The sequence below is a fragment of the Pelecanus crispus genome, chromosome 16 (assembly GCF_030463565.1).
Source record: "Pelecanus crispus isolate bPelCri1 chromosome 16, bPelCri1.pri, whole genome shotgun sequence".
NCBI lineage: Eukaryota > Metazoa > Chordata > Aves > Pelecaniformes > Pelecanidae > Pelecanus > Pelecanus crispus.
In genome coordinates, this window is record NC_134658.1 from 7611630 (window position 1) to 7638440 (window position 26811).

General features: G+C 46.7%; 1 protein-coding gene across 4 annotated transcripts; it reads right to left on the reverse strand.

Moving 5' to 3' along the window:
* Nucleotides 1-6700: 6700 nt before the first annotated feature.
* SMAP2 (small ArfGAP2) lies at nt 6701-25784 on the reverse strand. 4 transcript variants are annotated; one of them, XM_075722153.1, is made up of 10 exons: nt 25668-25784; nt 12309-12442; nt 11638-11723; nt 10696-10774; nt 10256-10333; nt 9693-9774; nt 9089-9189; nt 8813-8978; nt 8231-8553; nt 6701-7829 (listed from the first exon to the last, which is right to left on the reverse strand). In XM_075722153.1, the coding sequence occupies exons 1-10, from the start codon at nt 25768-25770 to the stop codon at nt 7704-7706; spliced, it is 1278 nt and encodes a 425-aa protein (XP_075578268.1). In that variant the 5' UTR covers nt 25771-25784; the 3' UTR covers nt 6701-7703. The 4 variants fall into 4 exon arrangements, with proteins under 4 accessions (XP_075578268.1, XP_075578267.1, XP_075578265.1 ...); XM_075722152.1 differs by having other exon boundaries at nt 8231-8550; nt 10247-10333; XM_075722150.1 differs by having other exon boundaries at nt 10247-10333.
* Between the last annotated feature and the right edge of the window lie 1027 nt (nt 25785-26811).

The window sequence follows — 26811 nt, forward strand, 5'->3', positions numbered from 1 at the left end:
TCCTGGTGATGCCAGGAAGGATGAACCAGCTCGAACCTGTTGCCACAGCGGAACAAAACCAAACCTGAAGGAAAAGACTGTTGCAATGAAGCTGTCCCCTCCACAAACCCAAAAGCGGGGGTCAGCAAAACCCCACTGCTCGGTGGCTGGTTTACCTGACACCGCCATGGTTTTAGCGACATCATGTCAAGGAATTTCAGCCGCTACTGTGGACTTTGGATCTTTACCGAACCAAAAGCACTGTAGACCTCTGAGAGTGGGCTGGATGCTGCTGAGCAGGGATGGAGACGGGTCTGCTTCAAGACCCCAATGCCTGCCTTGTAAAAGATGAAATCCTCGTCTGCTAGAGCGGTAAGTGCTTTTTCAAGCAAGACGTGCCAATTTCTGAGCTCGTGCTGAACGGCGACGCGTAGGACTGTGGGATGCACGAAGCGTCTCGAGCGGTTTGAGGAAGCAAACTCGGTGCCCTGACTGCTGAAACAGGAATAAACAGTGGTTTGAACATGACGTTCCTTCCAGAGCACGAAGCAGTTATAGGAGGTCAACGACGCCTGGATGAGGCTGAACTTTCTCTGCCCCGGCGTGCTGGATTTTTGAATATACGCAAGGGAAGGCACCTTAAGAGGAAAAGCTTTCTGCTCCTTCAAGCCAACATCATTTGCTTTTGCTTTACCAGCTCTATTTCAACAAATGTGTCCACAGGGAAGTGGAATAGCAGTGTGGGCAGAACAGGGAGCTCTGCAAGTATTTTCTGCTCACTGGTGTAGAGACAGCATCCCACCCCCTTCCCCTTCCAGCACAGAGCTGTAAATATCTCCAGCAAGTTGCAGAGCTTTTCTGCTCCCCCTCTCCATGAGCAACACACCACTTCTCTTGAGGTAGAGAGCAGAAGCGGATGAAGAGCAGCAGGAACACCGGGACAGCCGGGCACGCACCCGCAGCAGCTGATGCCTGAGGTCTAGCAGAAGGCTCACTGGTTCTGCGCCACTTGAAAGACCTGCCCTCGCTGGCACGTGGAAAATCCAGAGAAAAGAACCATCTTCTGGAAGACACACCTGGGTACTCCAGGGAACATGGAAAACCCAAATACTTTGGCTTATTTTTTATCAGCGATAGACTGAGGATGCATTGGAGGATAACGGCGTAGCTAACATCAGAACAAACGGCACCCCAGTTCTTTCTCAGCGGTGTATTCTCGTTTGCTGCAACGCAATGGGTTCGTGGGAACGATTCCTCTTGCTCGTTGAGAGCCCGGCAAGGTGGAGCCACCATGCCAGGCAAATGACTGTCACTCCCTAGAAAAACTGAAATCCATCAAAACCTTAACTTCTTCACTTTCAGCACTACGCGTCCAGTCCCCCCAGGGAGCTGGTACTCACTTCTCTGGGGAAGCATCTGGCTCAGGACCCACCTTACACTTCTGTGGAAAAAGTAAAATGGGAGAAGAGATGGAAGTGGGCCACGTTTACATTGCAACATCAGCTCCTTCTCATTTCTGAAATCGTGAGACCACATATCAGATGTTTTCCCTCCTCAAACAAGAACAACAAAAAAGCCAAGACACCCAGCTGCTTTCTACACACAACATGCCAGAAAACCCACAAGCTTCTGGACTCCAGGTTTTTTCTGGGGGAATGTTTTATTGCAAAGGGCATTTTTTTTTTTTTAATGTACTATATGATTTGCAACAGGTGGCTGCACTGACTAGCTATTACGTGTTAGATTTTTCCTCCCTTTCCTCCACCTTCCATCAGGAAAGGAAATTCAAACCATTTGACTTTCCAGATGTTTTCCCCTAGAAAGAGTAATGAAACTGAATCAGCTTTGCAGCCCGTTTTATACCCAGCGCTGCCAGCAGCAAGGAACAGCAAGTAGCACGCAGCACCCACCTGAGACACAGACGACCTTACTATAGCACAGCTGACAGTAGATGCTGGTGTCAGAATCAAGGCACCCTACTTGAGTAACAAGGATGGATTTTGCCAAAATAGCCTTGAAATGATACTTAAAACATCCCCTAAACTCTAGTGGGGAAAAAAAAAAAAAAGTCTCAGCCACGCAGCAAAGCACAGAAAACACTCCATGATTTCATGCCCAGGCCTAAGTTATCCCTGGCTTTTCTACAAGCCTGGAATGGGCTTTATTTGCCAAAGTTGAGTGACTGAAAAATTTGTAGGGCATCAGAAGGTGGGCCAGGCTTCTGGGCACAATCAGAAATTAGCTCCTGTTTCATCAACATCATAGTGTGCTGAAAGTGTGGGGAGAGGATGCTTAGACATAGCTTTCCTGAAATCAAGTGAGATACAGGACCAACTACCTGGCCAGCAATCAGAAACTAAACCTATTAAGTGGCTTTGGAAGAACGCCACAGACCAACTGAGACAGTGGCAAGTATTCCCTCCACAGCCACCTTTTCCAGCTCTTAAAGCCTTTCTCTCCAAAAGCGGTTACAGGTGTAGCTCTCCATTGCAAATATGAGACCAGAAATTCCTGCAGGAGTGGGATCAGCATTCCCTTCGAGGACAGGGACTTACTTCTGTTCACTGTCTTACACGACTGCTCTAGCAGCAATGAGACTTGAAAAGTGAAGCCTGTATTCGCACGTGTTTTACACATCGGTGCACGTGAGAGGAGCTAACGCGTTTAAATGCCTTTGCTTGTTTAAGTGAGCTTGCAAATACTCGGCAGCAGTGAGTACAGTGTAAGGGTCTTTACTGATATAAGGCCATTTATAAAAACAGCACCAGTGATGTTTTTTCAGGCATAAAGAGTCCACCTTCTATTTTCTTCCAGTTGACTCAGACACTTCTTCCCAGATTGATGCGAAACGCTTGGACAATGCGCATCTGTAAACTTTGTTAAGTGTGTGCATTTGGTTACCGATTTGGAAAATAACTGCATTTTAAAGGTGAAGGAACAGTGTTCAGGCACCGTTCTTCTTGATGGCTGAATTCAAAGTCAAAATGTGTTTTGCATCACAGATGGAAAAAGATATCAAGAGCTCTCTCTGCCTGCCTTTGGGTTCTCATGCCTCCAGACAGATCTGTAAAATTCCCTTCGGTGAAAGCAAGGTTTGCATCCCGTGATGTGCCAAAGGCATGAGGGCCTGCTCCAGTGTTTCTTTAGCAAAGCTGTTCCAACTGGAAGTCTTCCTTCTACTTCATGTTCACAAGCATAGAGAACACCCCAACCCTTGGCTGGTTGTTAGAGGTGTAAGAGTTATGTTTATGAGCTAAAAAGAAGGTTGAAAGGCTGCAGAAAAGACTTCCTATGGGGAAAAAAAAAGTGTCTGCAATAAGCATGGCTGGAATTGGTGGGGTAAAGATGTGCTACGTGTAACACAGCTGAAGTGGTTCAAAACAGACTCAGTGACCAGATGCGACAATAATGCTCACCTTAACTGAGCTGGTCCGTATTTGGGGAAGATGTAGGTTTTAAAAGTAGACTTGGAAAAATGTACAGTAAAGGGCCTAAGTGTTTGTCTTGCTGTCTAACCGCCACACTGTTTAACCCCGATCATCTGCCTCGGGCACAGGCACCAGAACGGAGCACAGTCGCCTCTAGGAATCCAGGAGAAAGCAGCGTGGTTTAGCAGCTGCCACCAAGACCCAAGCGCTGGTGTGACCACTGTGCCTGTCTGGACCTCTGATTATTGGTATACCTCATTTTTTTTTTTTCCCCCACCCCTTTTTCTTTTTTTTTTTTTAAGAACCAGAGCTTAGTGCACTCTTTCACATTCAGGTTATTTTTTGTTGTAACTGTGCAATGAAGAGCAATTATACGGGGTGTGCATTTACCACCTGCTCCCATGCTGGCTCCTGCGAGCCCAACCTCTGCTTCGTTTAGCACTTGCACTATTGATTGCTGAGCTAGAGGGCAAGGGAAGCAAGAGGCCAGAGTGCTTCCCTGGAGGGATGATTCGGCTGGACAGCAGGTACCCCCCGCTCATCTCTCCTCTTAAAAAGCATGTAGATACACAGCGCTCCAAAGGCTGCCCTTAGCCTGGCGCAGGCGGGTGGTCGCAGTCCTGCTCCCCTAACAGCCCCCCTCCCACAAAGGGCTGGCAGAGAGGCCAGCACCTTGGGCCTGACAAGCTGAGGACAGCGCTGCTGCTCTCGGAGGAGCAGCAAACCCTCGCTAAAGCTTTTGCCTGTAGTGTGGATGGAGAGAGGGAGCGTCAGAAACAGGCAGAAAAGGTCCAGGTATTGGACCTGGCAGGAGAACAGGTATTGAACATTGATCGCGGTCTGTATATATCTGCCAGATCCCAACACTCGCTTAAAAAAAAAAGAAAAAAAGAAAAAAGGGAACTTTGCCCTAAGCTTGCAGTGAGAGCTGTGAAGCAACGCTTGATCTCAGAGGGCCTCTGGATGGAGCAGCACCCCCCCCTTGTACCCAACCGGCCAGGGACCCTGGCAGCGGATGCCTCTTGAACGTTAGCACTTTGAAGTTGGTGGCCTTGTTTTCTTAAAAGGGCTTGATCTTTTCATGCAGTTAAAACTAAATAATCTTCCCCATCATGTTGTCCTACTCCCCCCCCTTAAAATTAAGCGATGAACAAGCACCTGGACCATTTAAGATATTGTCCAGGACTCGAGAATCTGTCATTAATCTCAGAAGTTTATACCTCAAATATAAAAACATATACATCTATCTTAGTAACAGTGCTTGGTAAAGTAGCAGCTCCAAGTTTGAACTGAACTTTGTCCTTGAATTTGATTACGAATGGCACCAGGAAAAAAACAAAATGAAACCTACATAAGCACACAGAGAAAAGCACCAATGAATTTTTCAGAAGCACCCAAACTGAAGCATTCATCCTATCGAAAAATTCAGAATTTATATTCCCAAACAAGACACCTGAGGGATTTTACCTATACCTTACAAATCTTTAAATACAGCCTATGCCTTTTAAATAGCATTAGCCCCCTAAAAAGTACAAGGGGGCACAATACTAACACGCACTGGCAAAGAGAAATTACAGAAAAGGGTCCTAAGATCAATAAAGGTATGACGCAATGAGAGATGCACCCAGAACAACTCAGCCAGCCATTGCTAACCACAGCCCTTCTCCTCCCGGTAGCTGCTTCAGAAGGCTAAGATGAGCGTCTTGACAGGGGTGCATCATACGAAAGTAATACAACCACGCAAGGACACGGAAATCTATGCTACTTCACATTTCCCATCCTTAAGTCCCCAACAAGTTGCATTGAAAAGAATTACCTAAACCGAGAGTCCCATTGGATTGGGAAATTGTCAGGACTCCATTTGCCATGAGCTAATTGCTACTACGAGCTTAGCCTTCCATCTCTCATGAAAAAAGGTAGCAGACATCTCGCCGTTTGAGTGGCACACGCCCACCTTATGTCTTTCTGTGTGCATCCGTTACCTAAGGGGAAAAGGAGAGTTAGGTGCAGAACTCGTACAGGAGTGACACTCTCACCCTGGGTGGCTTTGTACCTTTGGAAGCCAGGATGTAATGGCATTAGTCAACAAATTTGGCTGCCTTCACTAGCCCACTCGTATTTTGCGATAAACTTTGCTTTGATGACAGATTCATAAATGTAACAGCTCCACCTTAAAATAAATGCCAGAGGGGTGAACTAGGGGGTCCTTTAAGCCCAGTTCCATGTTCAAGACAAGGGGATGGGCTTGTGATGGATACTTGAGAATGGTAATAGATTTAAAAAAGCAAATGGCAATTTTATACCTGTGTTATGTAATGTTTTATATGTGCGTGGTCTTTCTTAATGTAAAACTCTTGTATTTTTGTGGTTTATATGCAGCAGGACTGATGGCTGTGAGGGTGCACGCTATTTTGTAAAATATTCTTAGCCAGTTTTCCCAAGGAGGAAAAAAACTGAAGCATTCACATTTTCATTGGCTTGTACCTGCATGTACAGTATTGGGGCAGCAAGTGAAGATGATTAAAGCCAGCTTGAAAACTTTTTTCTGTGCTTGAGTTGAGCTTCTCCAAGCATCTAGCCCAAAACCACATGTGTAGCTTAAAAAAAAGCCAACCTTCCCCGCTCCAACTGATATGCTGGGGAGGAGGGGAAGAGGAAGAAACCCTCTTTTTGCTGAAAAGAGCGGTTTTGACTTGAGGAAAGAAATACCATAATTAATATGCAAGCAGAGTACCATCAACTCAAGCCTTACACAATTAGCTGAGCTCTCTCCCCTGCAGCTGCACATAGCCACCCACAAGCCTAAGGAAAACTGGCCTTCATATCTGTTCTTTAGGTGACTCCTAAGTCCCCCCAGCCTTTCATATTCTCACTGTTACCACTTTTTGTAAAAGCTTAAAATTTACCTTTTGAATAGGCCTTGGTCAGGTTTTGTCAAACATTAGTGTAAAAGATGCAGTCCTAATAATTTAAGTTCTCCCTGCAGCCACAGCTGCAGGAATGCTGTGTTTACCCACACCCCTAAGCTGTGAGTCTCTCTTGTATATAAAATGTCAACTGACCTGATTCTGCCTCTGCTGAGCCTGGTTCTTTGCATGCTCATAGTCCTTAGCTTTCAGGCAAACACTATTCTCGCCTGACATTTGGGACACAGCCCTGCTACAAAGCAGATGGAGTTAGTCTGATTTGGATGAAAGGCTCTAAATCCCCACACACCTGAAGTGAACAACTCACACCAGTGACAGTAGTGTTTAACACAATCTGCTATGCTGTTTAAAAACAAGATAAGTCAGTTGAGGTTTCACTGCAATTTTTTTATTTGGGAATTTACATATACACAGGATGAAGTAGACCACAGAAGTCTGACTTCTTGCTCACGCCGACGAGTTTAAGCAGTTGTGTTCTACTGAAGATGAGAAAAAGAAACCTGACCCACCCACTTCTTATGCCTAGATTAAAATGTCAAAAGCTAGCCAGGAAAGGGTACCAGGATTACACAGGAACAAAAAAATATGAAAAAAGTATAAATTAGGATGTCATAGTAATTTTAAAAGTGTAAGAAAACTTGTAGTGGGCTCTCAGCCCTTGATAAGTTAACTCTCAGTTAGATTGTTAAAAGTTAAATACATCAATACCACATATTAGACAGAAAAGCCACTCTGAAGTGCAAGTTTCACATTCCAAACAGCTTGCCCCCACACTGGGCGAGAATCCTGCTTGCTCATGGTGGGAGGGAGAGGGGTCTTCAAAATGACTTTGGTTCCAATGAGGGTTGGCGAGCCAAGCACAGCGAGGCCTCAGCTCTGGAGAACTCCACTCAAGGGAAGAGGTAGCAAGGCTTGCTTGCCCCTGGGCTTGGGTTAAAATCCAGTTCCTCAGCACCAAACAAGGTTTCCACCCCTCTGCTAATCAAAACCCCTACTAATACTAGAGTTTAAGTGATTCTTAAAAGGCCTGACATTACAGGCAGTATTAAGTACAGATTTCCCGAGTTCCTCAGTCACATCTCTGCTAAAATACCCAGCAGGACATTAAGTGCTACCCAGAAGCATTAGTGGAGGTTTGTGCAAGGAGGGGGTCCACCCCAGAAGTGTGCATTGACTGTGCTAAATACAGGGGAGCTCATGTTCTGGTCACTGAGGTTTCACCGTGTCTGACAGTGAAAAGGCAGAGATGGGTCTCAGTTATGGAAAGAGGTTCAGGCTGGGCAGCCAGCCAGAAAGAAAAACCCTGAATGTCTCATGGAGCAGTTTTGAAGAACAGAACAGAAGGCAAAAATGGTCACAACGCAAGGGATCATTTCCACATCTGAGTGCTGAGGGACTGATTGCTTCCCTGGGCACCTCCTCCACCCATTGACTGTCCATATCCCATCATGCCATTAGCTCCATAGAAGTTCATCCCAGCCATCTGCTGGGTCATCTGCAAAGGGGAGAGGAGAGAAGTCAAGGCTATGTCAAGGAGAGCGCCAGCCCACAGCAGTCAAAGGTAAGACTCTTGCTCCCCAACATATTACAGGCTTATAAAGAGTTACGGTGAACAGAAGTCACTGGCTTCTCAGGTGCACACCCATCTAGCAAGCTGAGGAAGTTTTCATTTTAGCTGATGTTGTACTGACTTTTGTTCTCCACCAAGCACCAAGACCTCTGAACAAGTTACTCCTTTGTGATCCCTCAGTTTGCCTGCAGTATCAGCAGACCTCACCCAACCCCAAGAGCCAGGCTATAAAAGCACTGAAGTCTTCAGGTAACAGAGTAAGTTTAATTGCATGTGCCTCCCCTGCCCTCCATTTACCTTTGGGTCAGCCGAAGATCACACCTCACCTGAGCAATGTTCCACTGAAGCTGCTGTGCTGGCTGCACACCGTAGACGGGCTGGGGAACCGCTGCCATGCCAGCTACGTAGCCAGCCTGCTGTGCAGCCATCATCCCATTGGGGACACCGATGACGGCTGCCTGCACGTTACCCATATATCCAGCTGGTATGGCCATGGGAGTCACCATCCCTGCAGCTCCAGGCTGGGCCATCATTCCCACTGACGGTGCCATCATGCCTCCCATCATGCTGCTGGAGGGGGCTACTCCTGGAAAGCTGGTGTATGCTGCTGCAGGATATGCCATCTGCGCTGGGGCCATGAACATTGCTCCTAGAAAAAGGCAGAGAAGCGATGAAGCGACGAACTGCTGCATTCATTGCCAGGGGCTGAACAGCCGACCTTCAAATCAGAGACCATCACGACATTTACTTGGCCATGACATCCAGACTAAGCTGCTCATTATGCTACTCACCAGTTCTCAAGAAGGACCACCTACATTCCCACATCTTTGCTTGTCAGCTGTCAGGACACCCCACCCACACTGAATTAGTGTACTGCCGTTCAACAGCTCTATTCTGAGATCTGTTACCTTGTGCAGGCAGCTGAGGTGTTTGAGAGCCGTACAAGGAGAGAATAGAGTCTTTAGAGAGCTGCTTCTTCCCCACGTCTTCCCCTTTGCCTCCCGGCTCAGGGAAGAGATTCAGGTTTTCGGGAACAGAACCAGCACTTCCAGATGTTGGCATAGAGCCGGTGACCTGAGAGACAGCACAAGCACAAGAGTTGCATTCAGCACTAGGGGAAGACACCCATCGTCTCGTTCAAGCCTCTAGCTAGGCTTTGTCAAGCACTGATGTTCCCTACTTACCTTCCTGGCATCAGAGTTTGATCCCACCGACGCAAAAAGATCAAGATCCTTCTCTAAGCTGCTAGGCCTGCCATTTGCAATGGTGGTTGTCACAGGAGCATCTGGGAGAGACAAAGCTGTGTGAACATCTATCACAGATGGCCTCAGGCTGAGGGGCAGCCTCCTTGCCAATTAAGCAGTTTGCACATATGCCACTCAACCCAGTGACTTGACCTGTAACCTACTTTAGCCAACACAAATTGCCAGCTCTTCGCTTGTCCTTCTGATACTGAGAAGGAACTGTCTCAGGACCAAGGAAATGCGCTGCACCGTATCTGTCCTATTAACCTCAGAGCAGCCAGGAGCCACACTGTGTCTGCAGACTGCTAGAGCCGCTCCTGTAATACTGTAGGCACAACCACCGCACCAGCATAAGGGAAACGTAAGGAAAACTGTTTCTGCTGCAGTGCTGAGCACTGTGCTTGAGTTGCAGTGGAAACTCCAGAATTCCTATCAGCTGTTGTTCACCTGACATGAAGAGTACTAAAAGCTCACCAAATTCACAGATCAAAGATGGTGTATCAGGTCATTGTAACAAGTACAATAAGGCTGGAAAGGCTCTTACCAAGTCCTAGCAAATCCATTACTGGTTCAGTAGATTTAGGAGAACTTTTTCTAGACTGTTGCGTTTCTTCTTTCTTTTGAGGCTAGGGAAAAAACATCAGAAGTCTTGATCAAATTTTGGTTTTACTCTGATACATTAGAGGCTTTAAATGAGAGATTAACCCTTAAAATCCTTTTTTTTCCCCAGTGGGCATAAGTGCTTCCAAAGTGAACAGAATTTCAGAATGAGTATTACATAGCTGTTTTATTGTCCCATTATGTTGAAACCCACTGCCAATTTAAGCATGCTCTAAACTAGGAAAAAAGTAACCACTCAAGGTGGAAAGCTAAGCAGGGAGTAGCAGGATTCCAATCTGCTCTGCACTGCAAGGCAGAGCACATCTGCTAAGTATCTGGTTGAGCAGTGGAAAACAAGCTACCACCACCAGTGTGACTCAATGCATCCACTGCTATGACTGAGGCCAGAAAAAATGCTTCCATATCAAGCTGGATTACCTCTGTTCTGCTTGAGAGAAGTTTTTACAATTGATCCAGGGCCATGCCTTTGGGTCTTACCATTTTCACTTTCTCAAAGATGACAGGTTCCAGTTTTCTTTCCAATACTGGCTCATTACTCCTTTTCCATTTGTCATCCTTTTCTTTCTGTAAGAAAAACACACTGACATGAGGGTCAAAACTCATGTCATCATACCAAGAGAAAGCTCATACAGAGCTTTACATGATGCTGTTACTAATCTGAAAAGCCATAGAGATACAGCTAAAGACCTATATTTGAAGCTAGCCCTGCTTTGAGCAAGGTGTTGGACAAGATGGCCTTCAAAGGTCCCTTCCAATTTAAATTCTTTCTACAGAATGACTGAATGCAATCAGCCTTGAAGACATTAGTCACTAATACAGGAAACATTTAAACTGTCTATTTTCATAGTCACTGCTTACTCATAAGACAAACATACACTTATATCTTAACATGTATTCAAGCTTCTGTATAAGTGATAGAAACTAACCCTAAATGCATTTATGTCAATACTTCGGTCCATGTATTTCTTCTTTTCATATTTATCCCGAATGAAGCTCTCCACAGCTCTGCAAGCAGCTTGTTAAAGACAAATGATTCAAGAATAGAAGACTTACGTAGTATTATTTGACATGTGGATACAAGGTACAGGCTGTAACTAAACTAATGACTGTTTAAAGAGCATTTCCAGCAGTAATTTTCTTAAAATAATTCAGTGTTGGATCCAGCTACTTTAGCTACTCAATTCTTGCCCTTGGGTTATTCCAAGCATGATGGTGCTATAAAAGGTACATTAAATCAGGGCTTAAATTCCTAGTATATTTTCTTCACTGATGTATATTTACTTCAACCATCACTTAAGAGCATATATGTCATTAGCACAAATCACACAGTGGTCAGAGAAATGCATCCTGCACACACAAAAGCGCCTCAGCCACCAGCTTAAGACAAAAATTATGGTAGAGAGGTGCTCCTGCATTTCTTTAGGATCACATCACTGTACTCCTGTTGCACTGGGCATCTAGAAACCCTCCTGTAAGGTAAAAGTTACAGCTTAATTTTTTCAGAAGTGTTAAACCTTTTTATCTGTCTCCCCTGAGAATTTTAAATGCTCAGCACTTTTGAGAGTCAACCCTCCTATTTGCCACAGACCCACAAGTGCATCTCATGCATTAGCTTCAGGTTGTAACATTCGTGTTCCAGTTCTCCACCCTTATAGCTCGGAAGCAATCCTTTTAGCTTTCTTCCGCTTCGTTCTGTAAGCAAGCAGCCTGCAGGTGAAGCAACACTTGGAGGGTGCCTAGCTAGGAATTCATTCTCACAGCTGATGCCCAGGCACATGAAGTTAAGCCTCCTATGCAAGGAGTGCAGCTACTAAGCAACAAGATGAAAAGACTCCATGATTCCTCAGCAGGAACAGAAGAAAGGATGCTGATCTGTTTGAGGTCGCCTGAAGTTCTCTGGCAGGTAGGCTTCATAAAGACGATTTGCTTTTCCATTTCCCATCTCTTGCATGCACTGCAATTCAAAAGAATTCTTGAACTGTTTGTTTCACAGACATTAAAGCTCTTACACATACTAGCATGCCAGGCTACCGAGCAAGACTCTATCCATGTTAACTAGAAGGCACGCATAGACTTTTGAAGTCTGTTCTGTACCTGAAAGCCACTCCTCAGGCTTTTGGTGCAAGCCTACTAGCTGGAATCCCTGATGCAGTTGCTATGATCCCCCCTTGTACAATTAGCCAATCCTAAGCACCACAGCACAAGATTTATTCAAAGACAAGATAAATATCACATTAGCAACCTAATGTCACTCTGGAAGTCCAGGATTTGGTCTTCCAAAAACCTCATCGAGAGGAGGTAGGCAGCAGCTCCAGACAACAGCAGCCTTTGGCAGTTTTACAGAAACTTGCAGCATTTGTCTTTACCCTCTGATGTTTACTAAGCTGAAATCGCAACATTTTCCCACCCAATCTGACCTAGCTTGATATCTTCTTCCTGCCTCACTTCCCACATCTCTGGCCTATTCAGATTTTGTTTATTTCCAAGCTTACCAAGCCCCACCAAGATAGCAACACCATGCATCTTTCACTCGGATTACCTGTATCTGTTCTTGTGTCCACTGGTCGAGATTGACAGATTTTACCCTGGATATATGAACTCCTAGGTTCCTGTGGATCCCAGCACAACGAATACAGATGAATACACCAATATTCCAGGATGCCCATCGCGGCCCTGCAAAGAGACACAAGCATTTCACACCATCAAGTCAACCTGTAGTTGCCTTGAGCAACTGAGAAACTGTACCAAGTGAACTGGGACTGAGGCATTTACATTTTCATTCAGATTAGAAATTGGCATTAGACATCAGCAGGATGTTTAAAGGTTGTCTCCCAATTATTATACTTAGAGCTTGTATTTCATTGCCTCCCTCTTCCATTTGGAGAGCTCTACACAAGACAAACAACTCTAAAAGGAGGAGGGAAGAAAATAGGCATTCAAACCACCCAAGACACTATAAAACCCTAATTTCCTCTTGCTTAAACTGATGTAACAGTCATGTCAATATAAGTCTGTGTTCCTGCTTTAGCAATGGAGAATCTTTCTCAGATGATAACCTTATTGCAGTGGAATCAGCTCCAGAATATTCACTACTGCTCTAGGAAAAGCAGCATGAAATACTCAGCGTTTGACGTATGGAGTGCATCACCAAATCTTCTGTTAGTCTTATGCAGGAAGATACAGCTGAGTAAGGGGAGCAGCACAGACAAAGCCCAGTACCCTGGCCACCAAAAACGTAGAGCCAGGGGCAGAACCCCAGGTTGCGATCCTGGCACAAGACCAATTAACAGTTCACTCCGCAGTTTCTACAGCTCTAATCAGATTCACGGTTTGCATGCGGCTTTCAGACAGGCAGGAGAGCTCCAAGGTGTAGAAGGGAGATCATGCCAGGGAAAAAAAAACCCACAAGGGAAAGATTAACAAGCTTAGTTTTACTCACTGCAAATGGTTCTCTGAAGGAAACCTGGCAATGCATTACCCAGGGGAGGGCAGAGGTCCACAGGCACTCCCACCACTCACAGCCCCCCTCCCAGCCAGGGCCAACAGACCCTGGCCATCGAAACCCTCAGTCCCGCTGAAGGAAGACCAGCTTCAGAAGTAGTCCCTCTGCAGTGCAAGATAAGCAGGTTTTAAAACTAAATCGTCTGGCTAGAGCTGCTAGCCAGCTGCACAGTTAACGTGGCCAGCTTCCACCATGGGTTGGATATCACTGGCCATGGTCGCTGGCCAAACAGCCACAGCAAAGCCACATCCTGAATGAGGGACCCGATAGCCTCCAATAAACCATACCATCCCTTTTCATAGGGATTACAGGCATTATTGCAGATGAAGAGTTATTCTGTCTTTTCTTGCCATAGTTAAAATAGCAAGCCTCAAAGCTAATGAGACTGAGGTGGGAGGGGGAAGAGGGGGAAAGTGTAATTTCAAAGCCCTAAAAAAGCAGCACTGTATTTGACTCTCCTGGATATGCTAGATGGTTGTTAACAGTTTAATTCCTATTTACTGGGAAAGTCTAGAGCATCCTGAGGGATTTGGTGCTGCTAACACAATCAGTGGTTTATGGTCCCTTCCAGGGCAAAGGCATACAACCTCTAACTCACCTCTAGTACCTATTCCAGCTACTTTATGTTATGATTTTAAAAAAGTCTTTAAGTCTTCTGGCCTGTTCTGCCATTGCTTTCTGCTTTTTCACTAGAAGAGTAGCCCTTGAGAATGATACTAATTTAATGAAGCTGACCAAAGTCACTTCCCAGCTTAGGAACAACTCTTGGTGAAGACCTTAACAGAAGCACACTCTTGCCTATACCTCACTTCCTTTCTAGGACTGAATCCATCAAAGCAGGGGCCCATACTTTTAGCAGCACCTAACTATGCCAGCCACAAAGTAAGGCATGGGAATAAAAGGCTTGTTCAGTGTCATGCCTGTTGCACACCACGGTGAAGCCAGGAACTCTGATCCTTCATTTGATTTATTTGTGGAGTCCTCTCCCAGATACACCCTGAAGGCTATATAACATGACACTGCCAGCAGGATTAAGCATGAGAGTCAAGGTTAGATTTAAACTCTAGATATATTTAGCCTTTATAGGACTAAAAGGCTTAATAGTCAGCTACATACTACATCAGGGCTGTAGTAATCAGCTCACTGGTTTGTCACATGTGCTAGCTCAAGCCACCACAACCTCCTACCCTGCGACACCACGTACAGGAATGACTCAGTGGGACAGTCTGTTACGCCCATCTTGCTTTAGTTTTACTTCATTCCTGATGCAGGATCTGAAGCAAGGGCTGAGTACAGGAATAACAGCTGACCATTGCTGCAACTCATAGGTCCCAGCTCTGGAAGACCCCAGTACTGAAGGAGCTTTGTTATGCCAGTGAATATTTAAAAAAAATACATAGGCTTTCAAAAATCCTCCTAGCAGCTCACATTTGGTTTGGTGATAAACACATATTATACAACCAAGGGTAGTTCTGTTCACTGATGCTTATTCCACCCAGGGTTTGGGCGTACTTGCAGTGCCAATAAATGCCGTAAAGCTTCAGATCTACAGACTAGAGGAAATGCCAGAAGTTTGGGGATGTGGGATCATTTTTGTCCAGAGCCAGGAGGAAGGTGGTGATCCCAGAAGTTCAGCAGTCTGCTCAGACACGGTGGTGACCCTCGAGCCACACAAGCAGGATATTTGGATGGTTCTCCAAAACTCTGCCTGAAGTCTGCAGCCAGCTCTGCAAGGCACATGATTTTAAACTCTAGATCTGAGCACCCCATTCTTTCAGATATAACTAGTAATCTCTTTAGCCTAGTTACACAGACCTGTATTCTATCAACAGTGTGATAAAAAAAAAGATGAACAAGATATGGCTACACCCCTCGAGTGAAAAGCTACTTTAAGATAAGCAGCTGTACCAGAGAACCACTTGCCTCGACAGCAGCGAAGGGTTGACCCAGCAGGGTGCAATGCAACAGGGAAAGAGTTGCTGCTTGAATAATCAGTGCTGAGCAGAACAGTAGCCTGTCAGCAGTGGCGTGAGGCAAATGAAATTTGTCCAGCTGAATCAAACTCCAAATAACTTAATGCTCATTAAAGTTACCATTTGGTGCTTAGGGCAGTGAGGAACATCACAGGGTTTCTTTTCCTGAAAGCATGCGTACCCTAAGCAAGAGAGCCCGTCCTAACCGGGCTGCCACCAAGGAAGCAGTGGGCCAAAGCCCAGATGTCCAGGTTAGGTTGGGTCAGATGCAACATGCAGAGGCACCAGCCCAAACACACACTCTTACCAGACCTCCAGCTTTGCTAGTATCTAATGCCACCAACCATTAAGCTAAAACAACATTTTTACCATTTCATTTCTTACAAAGCACTTAGTTTTGTGCTGGGTTGGATGGGTTTTGATGCAAATGTAAACAAGCCTCCCACTTCCCTCTTTTGAGGCCACAATGAAGGAGCTCGCGCTAGAAATCACATGAGGAAGTGCCCGGTAAAGATCTGGCTGGGGAAAACTTTGTACAGTCATTTCGCCATAGTTTCACATGCCACTGTCAAGGTGACTGACTTGTAGAAAGCCCCAGGTGGTATTTACAGATGCAAGTTCGGTCACATGTCACAGCGTTTAACTTCCCAAAAACAAAACCAAGCTGAAGACTGTACAGGAGCAACAGTGACTGAGCATTGACAGAAGGGCCAAAACGCCTTCCTAGAATTTAAGGGCACAATTTTTCAGAGAAAAATGTTGTTATATCGGTAAATCACTTCAGAGAACACCATAGCAGCGGTTATCAGCATTGCTAGAGCTGCCGTGGAGCCCTATCTTCCCTTGCAGCCTCTGTGCACACCCTGACACTCACCACTAATTGCTCGCACGAGGGCACGGCACACCACAGGGAGCGCTGGGTTCAGTGAATCATGGGCACTTACATGCAAAAGGTTTTAGGACAAGGCTAACAAACATTTAGCTTGTTAAACCACTAGAAAGAAACATGAAAGAAATTGGTCCTTGCATGAATGCTCTCAGTAATGTTATAAAAATAGTTCCCTTGAGGCTGGCATCCTCGCAGCCACCAGATTGCTTTAGAGCTTAAGGCCTAAATGAAAACTCACTTCCCATATGCAAAACTGGGAGTTTGCTGCAATGACAACCAGTATCAGACACGCGAGCCTGATGCTGCAGTCACTTTTGTTCCAGTATTACGGCTAATTTTAACATCCACGGTAAGCAAGTTACTTGGCACCAGCTTGAGTTGGGCATAGCTTGTTCAGTTCTGATTAAGCACCTCGTGCCCCTGTTCATCACCTCATACGTGCACAAATCCTTTCTGGGGAATGCCAGCCATTTGCAGGTGAATAAGAGAATAAAGAAAATGGTAGTTTTGAGTAAGAATGGGATACTAATCAAAAGAGATTTAAGAGCCCAGCTATACGCTCAGTTCTGGCACCTTTCTAAAAAGAAAGCTGCATTGAACGCTCAAGCGTATTCCGAAGCAAGGATGCACCACCATCCAGCAGAGACTGGAAAGCTGTGTGCAAGAAACTCAGCTGCCCAGTTTCACAGCCTGTTTTATATCCCAGCCTGTCAAAATAAACACCGCATACCAAGCTGGTCATACCAGCTTAAGTTAGCATCTAAGCCGGAATCATTAATGCCTACAAGGACTGTCTGAATGATCTGCCCTACTGAAAAGGCTCCCAATTCCCTTTAAAACCCCAGCACAGCCTGGCTAGTCCACTTCACACCATGTCTTAGTCACTTGCTGAAAGTTCACACCCTTGAGTGTTTTTAATCAAGGGATCCCAAGGGGATTCACTCCTCACCCTTTATTCAGGCATTAGACTTTTCACTCAAGCTACTCATGCAAGTTTCTTTGGTAATAACCCTCCAGAAGGCATTTAAAAATAAAACAGAGAGGTTGGCTGCAAAGCCACTGCTCTTCTGTGAAGGGGGGTCAGGAAAAAATAGATGCTTTCATAGTCAGGAAGGAGAGAGCATTGCTATTCACAGCCTAATGAAATATTCTTGGTGCAAACAATCATTTGACTCGCAGGCTCCCTGCCTGCAAGCACTCCAGCAAAAGCCCAGCTGTAACAGGGAAATGTGCCTGCTCAGCCCATTGATCCCAGCTAACACTGCTACGTGTGTTGGACTACGGCATCGTACAACTCACAGGGGAAGTAGATGTGGGAAATTCTCCTTGGAGCAGGATAATCCCTGCAAGATGACATTCACATCCTCTCATACAAGCCTTCACCAGTACTTGGAAATTTCTCATCGAGTGAAAGTTGAAAAACCCTACTTTTTGCAGAGCCAAATGAGGAAATAGCCAAGTATCCAAGAGGTTCCTTTGACGTGTGGTTTCCTTATTCTGGAAAGAGATTGCTCAATGACTTACTGAAATTCATTCCACTCATAGAAAAGCTATGACAAAGGCTGTCTTACAAAACAACTTCCTCCGCTCTCTACTGTAGAAGTCTGTTCTACAGTCAAGTGTTCAGACTAGTTTGGGGAAAACAAGGTAAACTCTGCTAGTGAGTAAAAATTGCAGTTAAACTCATCTTCAAGATCTCTGAATTACGCTATTTAGTTATTAATGCGGGCTAGTTAGTTACTGGCCTGAGCATGCATCCTGATACAGGAATTTGTATGAAGATTCACAAATTGAGATTTGTGAAGCACTAGCACTTGCGTGTACACTCAGATTTAATAGCAGACTAAGCTATTTGTGTAGTTTTCAGGAAGCCATCAGAACCCAGTGAAACAGGGATGCTAAAGCCAAAAAGCTCTGTAGCAAGGGAGTTTGATAAGGATATATGCCTAGTTAAGTAGTTCAGTGGTTCAAAAACTCGACTTTATGCCATCCTTTGAAAGATGAAAGGGCTGGTTTGGGGGCTTTTCTTTGTTTTTTTTTTTTAGTAGAAGATTGCTGCAGTAATTATAGGCTTTAACCACTCTTTGTAGGAAAAAGGAAGAGCCAGAGGCACCTGTGGGGGCTGAGAATATTGCTTCTGACAACAGCTTGGAACTTTGCCTTAAAAATCTTCTTGGCTGTATTAGCAGCAACCAGCATACTCTCTCCTTCCCTGAACCACGATGTTTGCTACAGGTACCTTACTGGCCAAGTCAGACCAAGCTGACTGGTGCTGGCTCTGTTTCCTCAGGAACTGGCCTTGAATCTTCTACAGTTTACCAGAAATGCATAACATTTGAGGGCATGGTGGCCTTGGAGGCAGCTACACAGCAGCATTTGATCTAAGTTTGAGTAGCAGTAAACTTGCAGAAGCAGCCTTCAATGCACATCTTATCATTGTTACCATCTTGTTCTGTGAAGTGCTGTGATGATACAAATGCAGATGGAGCAAGGTGGAGGAAATTAAAATAGATGCTGTGAACAGCAGGGTGGGTCCTTCCTGCTGTTTAAGAAAGTGATGTTTATTACTTCAGCAAATACACTGTGAAAGTGAGAATTTCAAGCAGATGCTATAATAGAATCCATGCAAGAGGACTGGTTAACATTACCAATACTGATGACCACAATGCCTAGAAATGTATAAAAACAGCCAAGTTCCATGATCCACATATTTCCTGCGGAGGTCAGCATAGCGAGAGCCCCATATACACAGTCAACATCAGAGATCAGGATTTCATAGTGTTCCAGAGACTAGATAGCAGATGTCCAATCACTACGTTGCAGTCAGAACTACACACAAATCAGTCCTAGAAGTTGCTAGGCTAAAGGCAGCAGATTTCAAGGCCTGAATTTCCATGAAATGCAAACAGCCTTATAGGTAAGCACCATCCCTGTGCCCAAATGCACATATAAACAGAGCAGCAGGATGGAAACTCACACTATTACTACTATGTTACACCATCAAAATTCAGCTTAGAATTTCTCCACCGTCAAATCCCTTACAAGACATCTGCTCATGCAGCTTTAATTCTTCACTGCATTTTAAAAATATTTAGACCCTATCTTCCAGTCTCATTTGAGTTGTGGAGATACATAGAAGTCACTAAGCCCTTAAAACAGCCCCTAACAGAGGAAGGAGTCTCAGCTTCTGGGCCTCATTTTGCTTGATCAAGAATCTCTTCAATATCTAGAGCTAGACATGAACTATTTTTCACTATCAAAGTTACCAAAAAGGACTTGACATTTATAAGGAAAGGGCATAACCTGGCCAGTAAGGAATGGCATGTTTGGCCAAAAATAGAGGTAAGCAGTTTAACAAGGCACCAAAGGTCCGATCATTGCACAGGTAAATCCAGCTTCGCACTCAGAGGAAGCTTTGCTCTAAGACAGTTCCTCTTAAAAGCTCAAACTTTTTCTGTCCTAGATTTCCCAGGACACACAAAGTAATCACTATTTTGGATCAACCTGAAGGAGACCAAAGCTATTCTTGATTCTCTAGTTGGTTTTGCTAACCTACTTGCATTTTGAAAGATGAATTACCTTTAAATTGCAGAGGCATTTTCTGAAGAGGCTGGCACACAAGTTCCTGAGCATGTTTGATACCTTATGTAATTCATCTGGCAGTTACTATAGGAACAAACTTTAGTAAAAGTTGCAGCTATGCTCTGAGAATCACATGGCATTGCTGGACCCTTAATTTACACCCCCTGCTCTACAGCCACTCACCACACAGGCTCTCCATTGCATAGGTGGGTCAATATAGCTGGTACAGAAGAACAACAGTATTAAAGCTGACATGGTTTGCTGAGATGCCCTCTGCTTGGAGGATTATCTTTGCTACCTATTTCTGGCAGATGTAGAGACATGCATCCATGTACATGACTCAGAACTATGCATATCTTTTCTTAAAGGGTGTCTTCCTACAACTCTCCTAAGCACAAACCAATTCCAGAATAAATCCCTGCTGGAAAGGCTGATGCTTTTTTCCTCACTTTGTGGCTTGACTGAGAAGTTACGACTTACTTCAAGCAGGTGGATGTAGGGTCAGGCTCACAGCTAGACAGAGCTGTGTTCCCTCCCAGCCAGTCTTACACCATGGCAGCACTGCTCAGTGGTCTCAGATGAAGCTCACTAAGGGATAAAACCAGTCTCACAGACAAAGTTAATTTCTGAACATTTACACTCACTTGAAAATACTACTGCTTTATGCACAAGACTATTCCTTTCAGACCTGACTTCAGAAGAGCAGAACAGTTCAAAAGCAGAAGAGAAAACGTAGCATTCATTAAGATAACTGCAGAATATTGTGACTGCGGCTAGGAATTAAAATGAGTATACAAGCACATATGCATCCCCTCTGGCAAGCTTCCATTACATAAGACTAAGCTTTCTCTTAATTCAAGATTTTCTAAGGCAAGCTGAGAAGCTTTAGTCCTACCGCTTTGGTTTTTGAAGCCCACTGCAGGCAAACAGTATGCATCACTACCCACTGCTCAGTTTTCCCATAATGATCATTTCTTCATCACACGCAGTTGTTTTAAGCAGCTATTTAAAAAGTTACTCTTCATATTGCTTTTACTGAAAAGGAAATTCAGCAGCGATTCAATAGTCTGCTGATGGAGGAGTTGAGTCACAACAGATTTTTGCTGAATATTAGCAACATGTTTTTATTAATACTAGTTTGGCTGGACTAAACCAACTGTAGCAAGCTAACTCCCCCATTCCACTGGAAGTCATCCTTCCTTAGCTGCACCTACTCTAGCTCCAAGCTTTTTATCCTGCTCTTTCTGCTTCCCATCCAATATTTAAGCACCTCTTAACACATATTTTCAAAGTTCTGTTCCTCTTTCAGAAAAGACTACTTGCAGAATTAGATCTGGGTTTGTGTTGTGTTCAGCAACAAATAGTTTCCCATCTAACCATTAAAGTTAGAAGGGTTGATTTCAGCATGGAACCCACAGTTCTCACAAGACACAAGGTATGAAGGGAAGAGTCAGACAAACCAAGAGGAGCACAGGGCAACCTTAACTGATGGACAGATAGAGCAGTCCTCGCTGGTGCTCCCTGTGGAGGAACCTGCTGTTCCGACGTCAACGAAACTGGATCCAAGGAGCCTGTTGGACAGATAGGACTGGAAGAGCAGAGGGGAAGAGTTTGGGAGAAGGAGAGAATCAAATAGAATTAGCTGTATGTTGCACAAGTTCAGCACAGAGCTTTAGAGTCAGAAATGCAGAGAAGAATCCAGTTAATTGTTACTCAACACAAGACATCTTCCACTTACTGGGAGGCATCTGAACACTTAGGTCAAGTCCAACTTGCACAGATTACACCACATCCCTCCTTCATCTACATTGCAGTTTCAGCCCCCAGACTCATTCTGATGTTCAGCAGCATATCTTCTGACAGATACTCAGTACAGTCAGACTGCTCGACAGCCACGCTATCTTACACACAAAACCACAACAGCAACACAACTGCCCCAGAACGCCCTTTGCCATGAGAAATGCACTGGTAGAAGAGATCCCGCTCTCACTATCAACAGCTTCTCTTTTAAGGCATTTGTTCACACCATTCATACAGCAAAGGTTTTCAAAAAGAGGACTGTGATCAGTCACCACTCCAACTTTTAGTGAAGACAGCCACTCTACCACCTTAGCCATGCTGGGCAGTCCTGAGGGGAGAGCTGCCTCACTGCAGGTGGTGCAGTGCTGCTAGGACTCCATGCTGGATCATTGCTTTTGATCATTAATATTAGCATCGTGACAGCATTCAGAACTGCATGAGAAAACCACCGAGACAAGTAACCTTTGATAGTGCTTGCAAGGGGAAATCTGCTGCTCTGTTTGTGCCTAACATGGCTAGGTTATGTCCTGAAAGGCTGCCACTGAGCTCCCGAGTCCCATTTTGATCAAGTAACGAAGACCCCTCTCACATACACATAGGTTTTTCACTCCTAAGCTCCACTGCCGGAAAGCAGCGTGGCCACGCTCTGCTGCGGCACAGGATGTACTACTTACTGTCCACCTGCTTTTGATCAGATCACCCAGTTTACCCACAGTTACTTTGGACAGAAAGCCTGCAATGCAAAGAGGAAGAAGCACAGGAGACATCTTGCCCAACTTCCTCCAAAACAAGAGCCTCTAACCACTGCAGTGTTTATCATCACAGAAGCAAAAGCCACCCCAAGCTTTCTTTTTCTTACAGGAAAGTTATGCAGAGAAAGCACATGAGGCCACCACTGGCTCCAAGAGCTTGTCAGATGAAACGCCTTGGGAAGAGTGATGTGGCCCACAGAACTTACTTGAATCCCAAACATATGAGGGAAGGAGAATATATTGGAGAAACTAGTTTTTCCTCCTTATGCTCAAAGATGCAAGTTAGACTAGGAATCGCTTGTATGCGCTGCCTGATGGAAAGCGAGTAATAACAAGAACACAGAGGACAACCTTCTAAGCAATCACTTTGATGAGGACAGAAGAGATGGAAGATCCCCAGCTGTTCACCAACATGGCACAGCAAACAGGAGTGTTTGCGCTACACTGGTCCCAGAGTGCAGGGCCCAACCAGTAGCCAGCATCAGGGAGCTGATGTTCCTGAAAACTAGACCTTTACCCTAACACTGAGAATTTCTGTAAAGCATGAAGTGGGTACATACTAGCACTGCGGCTCACACTAACAGGTACTGAAATCTCATTTAGTTCTGTATATAGAAGTGGAAAAAATACAGTAATAAAACCCAGCAAGTAGTTAGGTCATTGGGAACAGGCATAATGGAAGTGTGGGTGGCATCTGAACAGTCTCTGCCTATGTGTCATGCTAGCTTTGAAAGGCTCAGATCAAGCAAACCACTACAAAATTCAGTAACTTCAGCATAAAAACAGATGGTCAAAAGCCAGTGTTTTATTGTGAAGTGTCTTGATAGGTGCTGTGCAAGTTGCCAGGTTCTTACTCTGCCTTCAACTTTGTTGAAACTCACACAAAAATCCTTATGATGTTGAACATGAGCTGACAAAGGAGAGAGCTGGCATAAGAAACACCACCACAACCACCAACCAGTGGTTGGTGACCAGATTTCAGCCATGACCTTGGCAAACTGCTATTCACAAAACGGTACACAAGTACATTCTTCATGTATCTCAACTGGCATAGCCAGACTTGCAATCGGGTAAAAACCAAGCAACAATCGGCTGTACAGAAAAGCAGCTATTCTTTCAGGTAGCAGTGGAAATGTTGAGGGAAGCCATTTGGAGCTAGCAAATACCACGTGGCCTCTCATTAGTGCAGACTTGCAGAGTTTTAGTTATTAAGTAGTCATATCTCAAACAAAATGTGTTCTTTACTCTGCACAAGTACACCCGGGGCTCATTTCCATATGCAAAGCAGAATGTTGCAGTTACTTTCAGCAGCCATAAGAACTAACATCAGGCCTTCCTTGCTATCGCTGCAGACCAGCACCAGTGCCTTGCTGGGAGAACACCACATCAAGCCACAGTAACCGAAAGGCAGCCCACTATGATGCTTTGACTGGCACCAGCTACCAGTCCCATACCTGGCTGGAGAGCTTACTGCGTATACACCTCCTGCGGCCACAAACTCCGTATGCTGCCCTCAAGAATGAGATCTCTCACCTCCATGAATCTCATTAGTGCAGTGGATAATTATTTTGTCAGATAACTCAGTACCACAGAAGCCTGCTCTTCATGACTGATGCAACCTATCTTCCCAGACACAAGCAGCTTGCAGCTTTAGTGGCAATGCTGCACTGTACACTTTGACTTTTATACATAATTAACTGGAGTACTGCATTTCCAAGATGTACTATGAACAGGAGAATCTATATAATCATACCAAAACAAGTAACCTGGAACTGTGATGAGACTTTGTTTCCACACTGTGTACATTACTGTCTCATGCCTCAAAAGAGAAGACCGCTATTTTTGCCCTTGGCACTGGCATTAGGAGCCAAGAGATAAGCGATTTGCAAGCGAGAGGAACATTCTGCTCTCTGCCAACCGTTGTTCATCCTACACAGTCTACCAAAGCCAGGTGCGAAACATCTCAAAATACGCCATCTCCAAGATAGGACAGGTTGTTATGATGAGGTTACTATGTTTTGGGTTTTCTTGGAGCAGGGCTGAAAGCAAACCTTAATAGCACCATTTTTAATGCTGTTCAGCAGTGCTCTCTGCAGTGTTCAGAGGTCATACTGAGGCAACCAAGTCTCACACTTACAGAGGGACACAGAAAGACAGCCCCTGCTCCAAGTTCATTCATGCAGCTATTGGGAAACAAGCCTCGAGTTCAGATCTCCAAATCACTATAGCAGCTCATTAAAATAGGATTTTAGGTAGGCATGGGCATAACCTTAACCCTTCCGCTGCAGGAAAGCAAAGCTTTTCACAGTAGCAAGCTACAGAAAGGCATCTGCCTCACCACGGAACAAGTAACAGTTGTTTTATTCATCTGTTTTGCCCTCTAGAATTTAGACATTTACATCTGACTTCCTCTCTACCCCACTCTCCACTCCTTTCTAAGAAAAGGAAGGATCACAACATGCCTTGAAACCAGTATTAAGTGGAAAAGGAAGCACAGGACAAAATATGAAATTCCTTCAGCAGTACTTGCTCCAGGGCTAGGTTACAATCCCTCCCTTTTCCTGACACACAGCACCTTCAAATACTGCTCCTGTGTGATCATCTAAACGTGAGCTGCCGCTCACATTACAGCTCTGATTTACAGGATATTACTCCTCAGCTGGAATGTCCTCCACAATTACGCAACAGCAGCTTTCCAGGTTCCTCTTAACGCCAGACTTCTGAAGAAGAGCAGTCCCCACGCACAATTAAGCGTTTTCACATTGCCACTTGAGACCAAGCCCCAGCGCAGGCAGAAGCTGGTGACTTTCCACAAGCAGACCTCGGGCAGTTTTCTACTCAACTCCCTGTCCGAGCGACGGGTGCAGCAGAGCTGCAGAAGCGGGATAAGGGCATTGGGAGCGGTTTCTCTGCCAGCACAGCCTGCTGCGACTATCAGGGAACCAAACTGTGCTGAGGCCAAGTCTGGAGCGTTTTCAAGCACCAAGCGCCTGCTCAACCGAAGGGGAAACCACCGAGCGCGCTACGAGCCCCGAAACGGCCCGAGCCCCCGCCGCAGCAGCCCTGGGCACCACCGCTGCCCCTGCCCGCAGCCTTCCCTGCCTGCTCACGGCGGGGGCTGCCCACCGCAAGCCCCCGCGACCCGGGGCGGGGGAGGCTGGAGCCGTCACCCCCCAGGCCCAGCCGGGCCTGTCCCCCCCCGGAGGAGCCGTCTCTCCTCCCGCTGCCGCAGCGGCCCCCGGGGAGCCGGGACACCGGAGGGGCCCCAAGAGCCCACCGCCCCGGCAGCAAGCGGCGGGGAGGGGGGAAGCGCCCCGCCACACGCCGGCCCAGGCCCACCGTTCCCACCAGGCCCCGCCGCCCCCTCAGCCGGCGCGGCCCGCGGGGAGGCCGCCGGTACCTTTGGCCTGGCAGTCGGCGCAGTACTTGTTCTCCTCCTCCACCAGCAGGCTGGCCAGCACCGCCTGGTACCGGTCCACGTCGCGGACGGACTTGCCCGTCATGGCGCGGCCGGCGCTGCCCGCCCGCGGGTCACGGCGCCGCCGTCCCGGGCACCCGCCGCTTCCTGCTTCCGGGCGGGGGCGGGGCGACGAGGGGGAGGAGCCAATAGGCGGCAGAGCGCGCGCTTTAACGCTCCCCCTCGCCGTTGATTCGCTGCTGGCGCGGCAGGGCCGGCGGGAGCCAATCGGAGGAAGCGGGGGTGGTGGCGGGGGAGGCATGAATGGGCAGGGTCACGTGATGAGAGGGGCTGGGGGGCGTGGGCGGGGCGCGGGGGGCGGGGAGTGGGCGGGGCGGGGGCTGAGGGTGCCGGGGTGCTGGGGGGGGTTTGGGGAGGGTTCGGGGTCTGGGGGATTTGGGGGTGCTGGGTGGTGGTACAGGGGTGCTGGCTGGGGGTTTGGGGGTGCTGGATGGGGGTGCAGGGGTGCTGGATGGGGGGTCTGGGGGGCTGGGGGGTTTGGGGGTGCTGGGTGGAGGTACAGGGGTGCTGGGTGGGGGTGCAGGGGTGCTGGATGGGGGTTTCGGGGTCTGGGGGGTTTTGGGGTGCTGGGTGGAGGTACAGGGGTGCTGGCTGGGTGTTTGGGGGTGCTGGATGGGGACACGGGGGTGCTGGCTTGGGGGTTCGGGGGACTGGGGGGTTTGGGGGTGCTGGATGGGGGTACAGGGGTGCTGGCTGGGGGTTTGGGGGACTGGGTAGGGACACGGGGGTGCTGGATGGGGGTTTGGGGGTGCTGGATGGGGGTGCAGGGGTGCTGGATGGGGGTTTGGGGGGGGCTGGGTGGTGGTACAGGGTTGCTGGATGGGGGTGCAGGGGTGCTGGATGGGGGTTTGGGGATGCTGGGTGGGGGTGCAGGGGTGCTGGGTGGGGGTACAGGGGTGCTGGATGGGGGTTTGGGGGGCTGGGTGGGGGTGCAGGGGTGCTGGGTGGGGGGTTCGGGGGACTGGTTAGGGACACGGGGGGTGCTGGCTTGGGGGTTCGGGGGACTGGGGGATTTGGGGGTGCTGGATGGGGGTTTGGGGGGGCTGTGTGGGGACACCGGGGTTGC

What these genes read in the sequence shown, in the direction of transcription:
- SMAP2 (XM_075722150.1), bottom strand. Translation starts at nt 25,770, where the DNA reads ATGACGGGCAAGTCCGTCCGCGACGTGGACCGGTACCAGGCGGTGCTG. An exon ending in AGGCGACCTCAAACAGATCA is followed by an intron (nt 10,775 to 11,637) that starts GCATCCTTTCTT and finishes AGCTGCTTGCAG; the next exon opens with AGCTGTGGAGAGCTTCATTC. An exon ending in TTCAGTGGAACATTGCTCAG is followed by an intron (nt 7,830 to 8,230) that starts GTGAGGTGTGAT and finishes TCCCCTTTGCAG; the next exon opens with ATGACCCAGCAGATGGCTGG.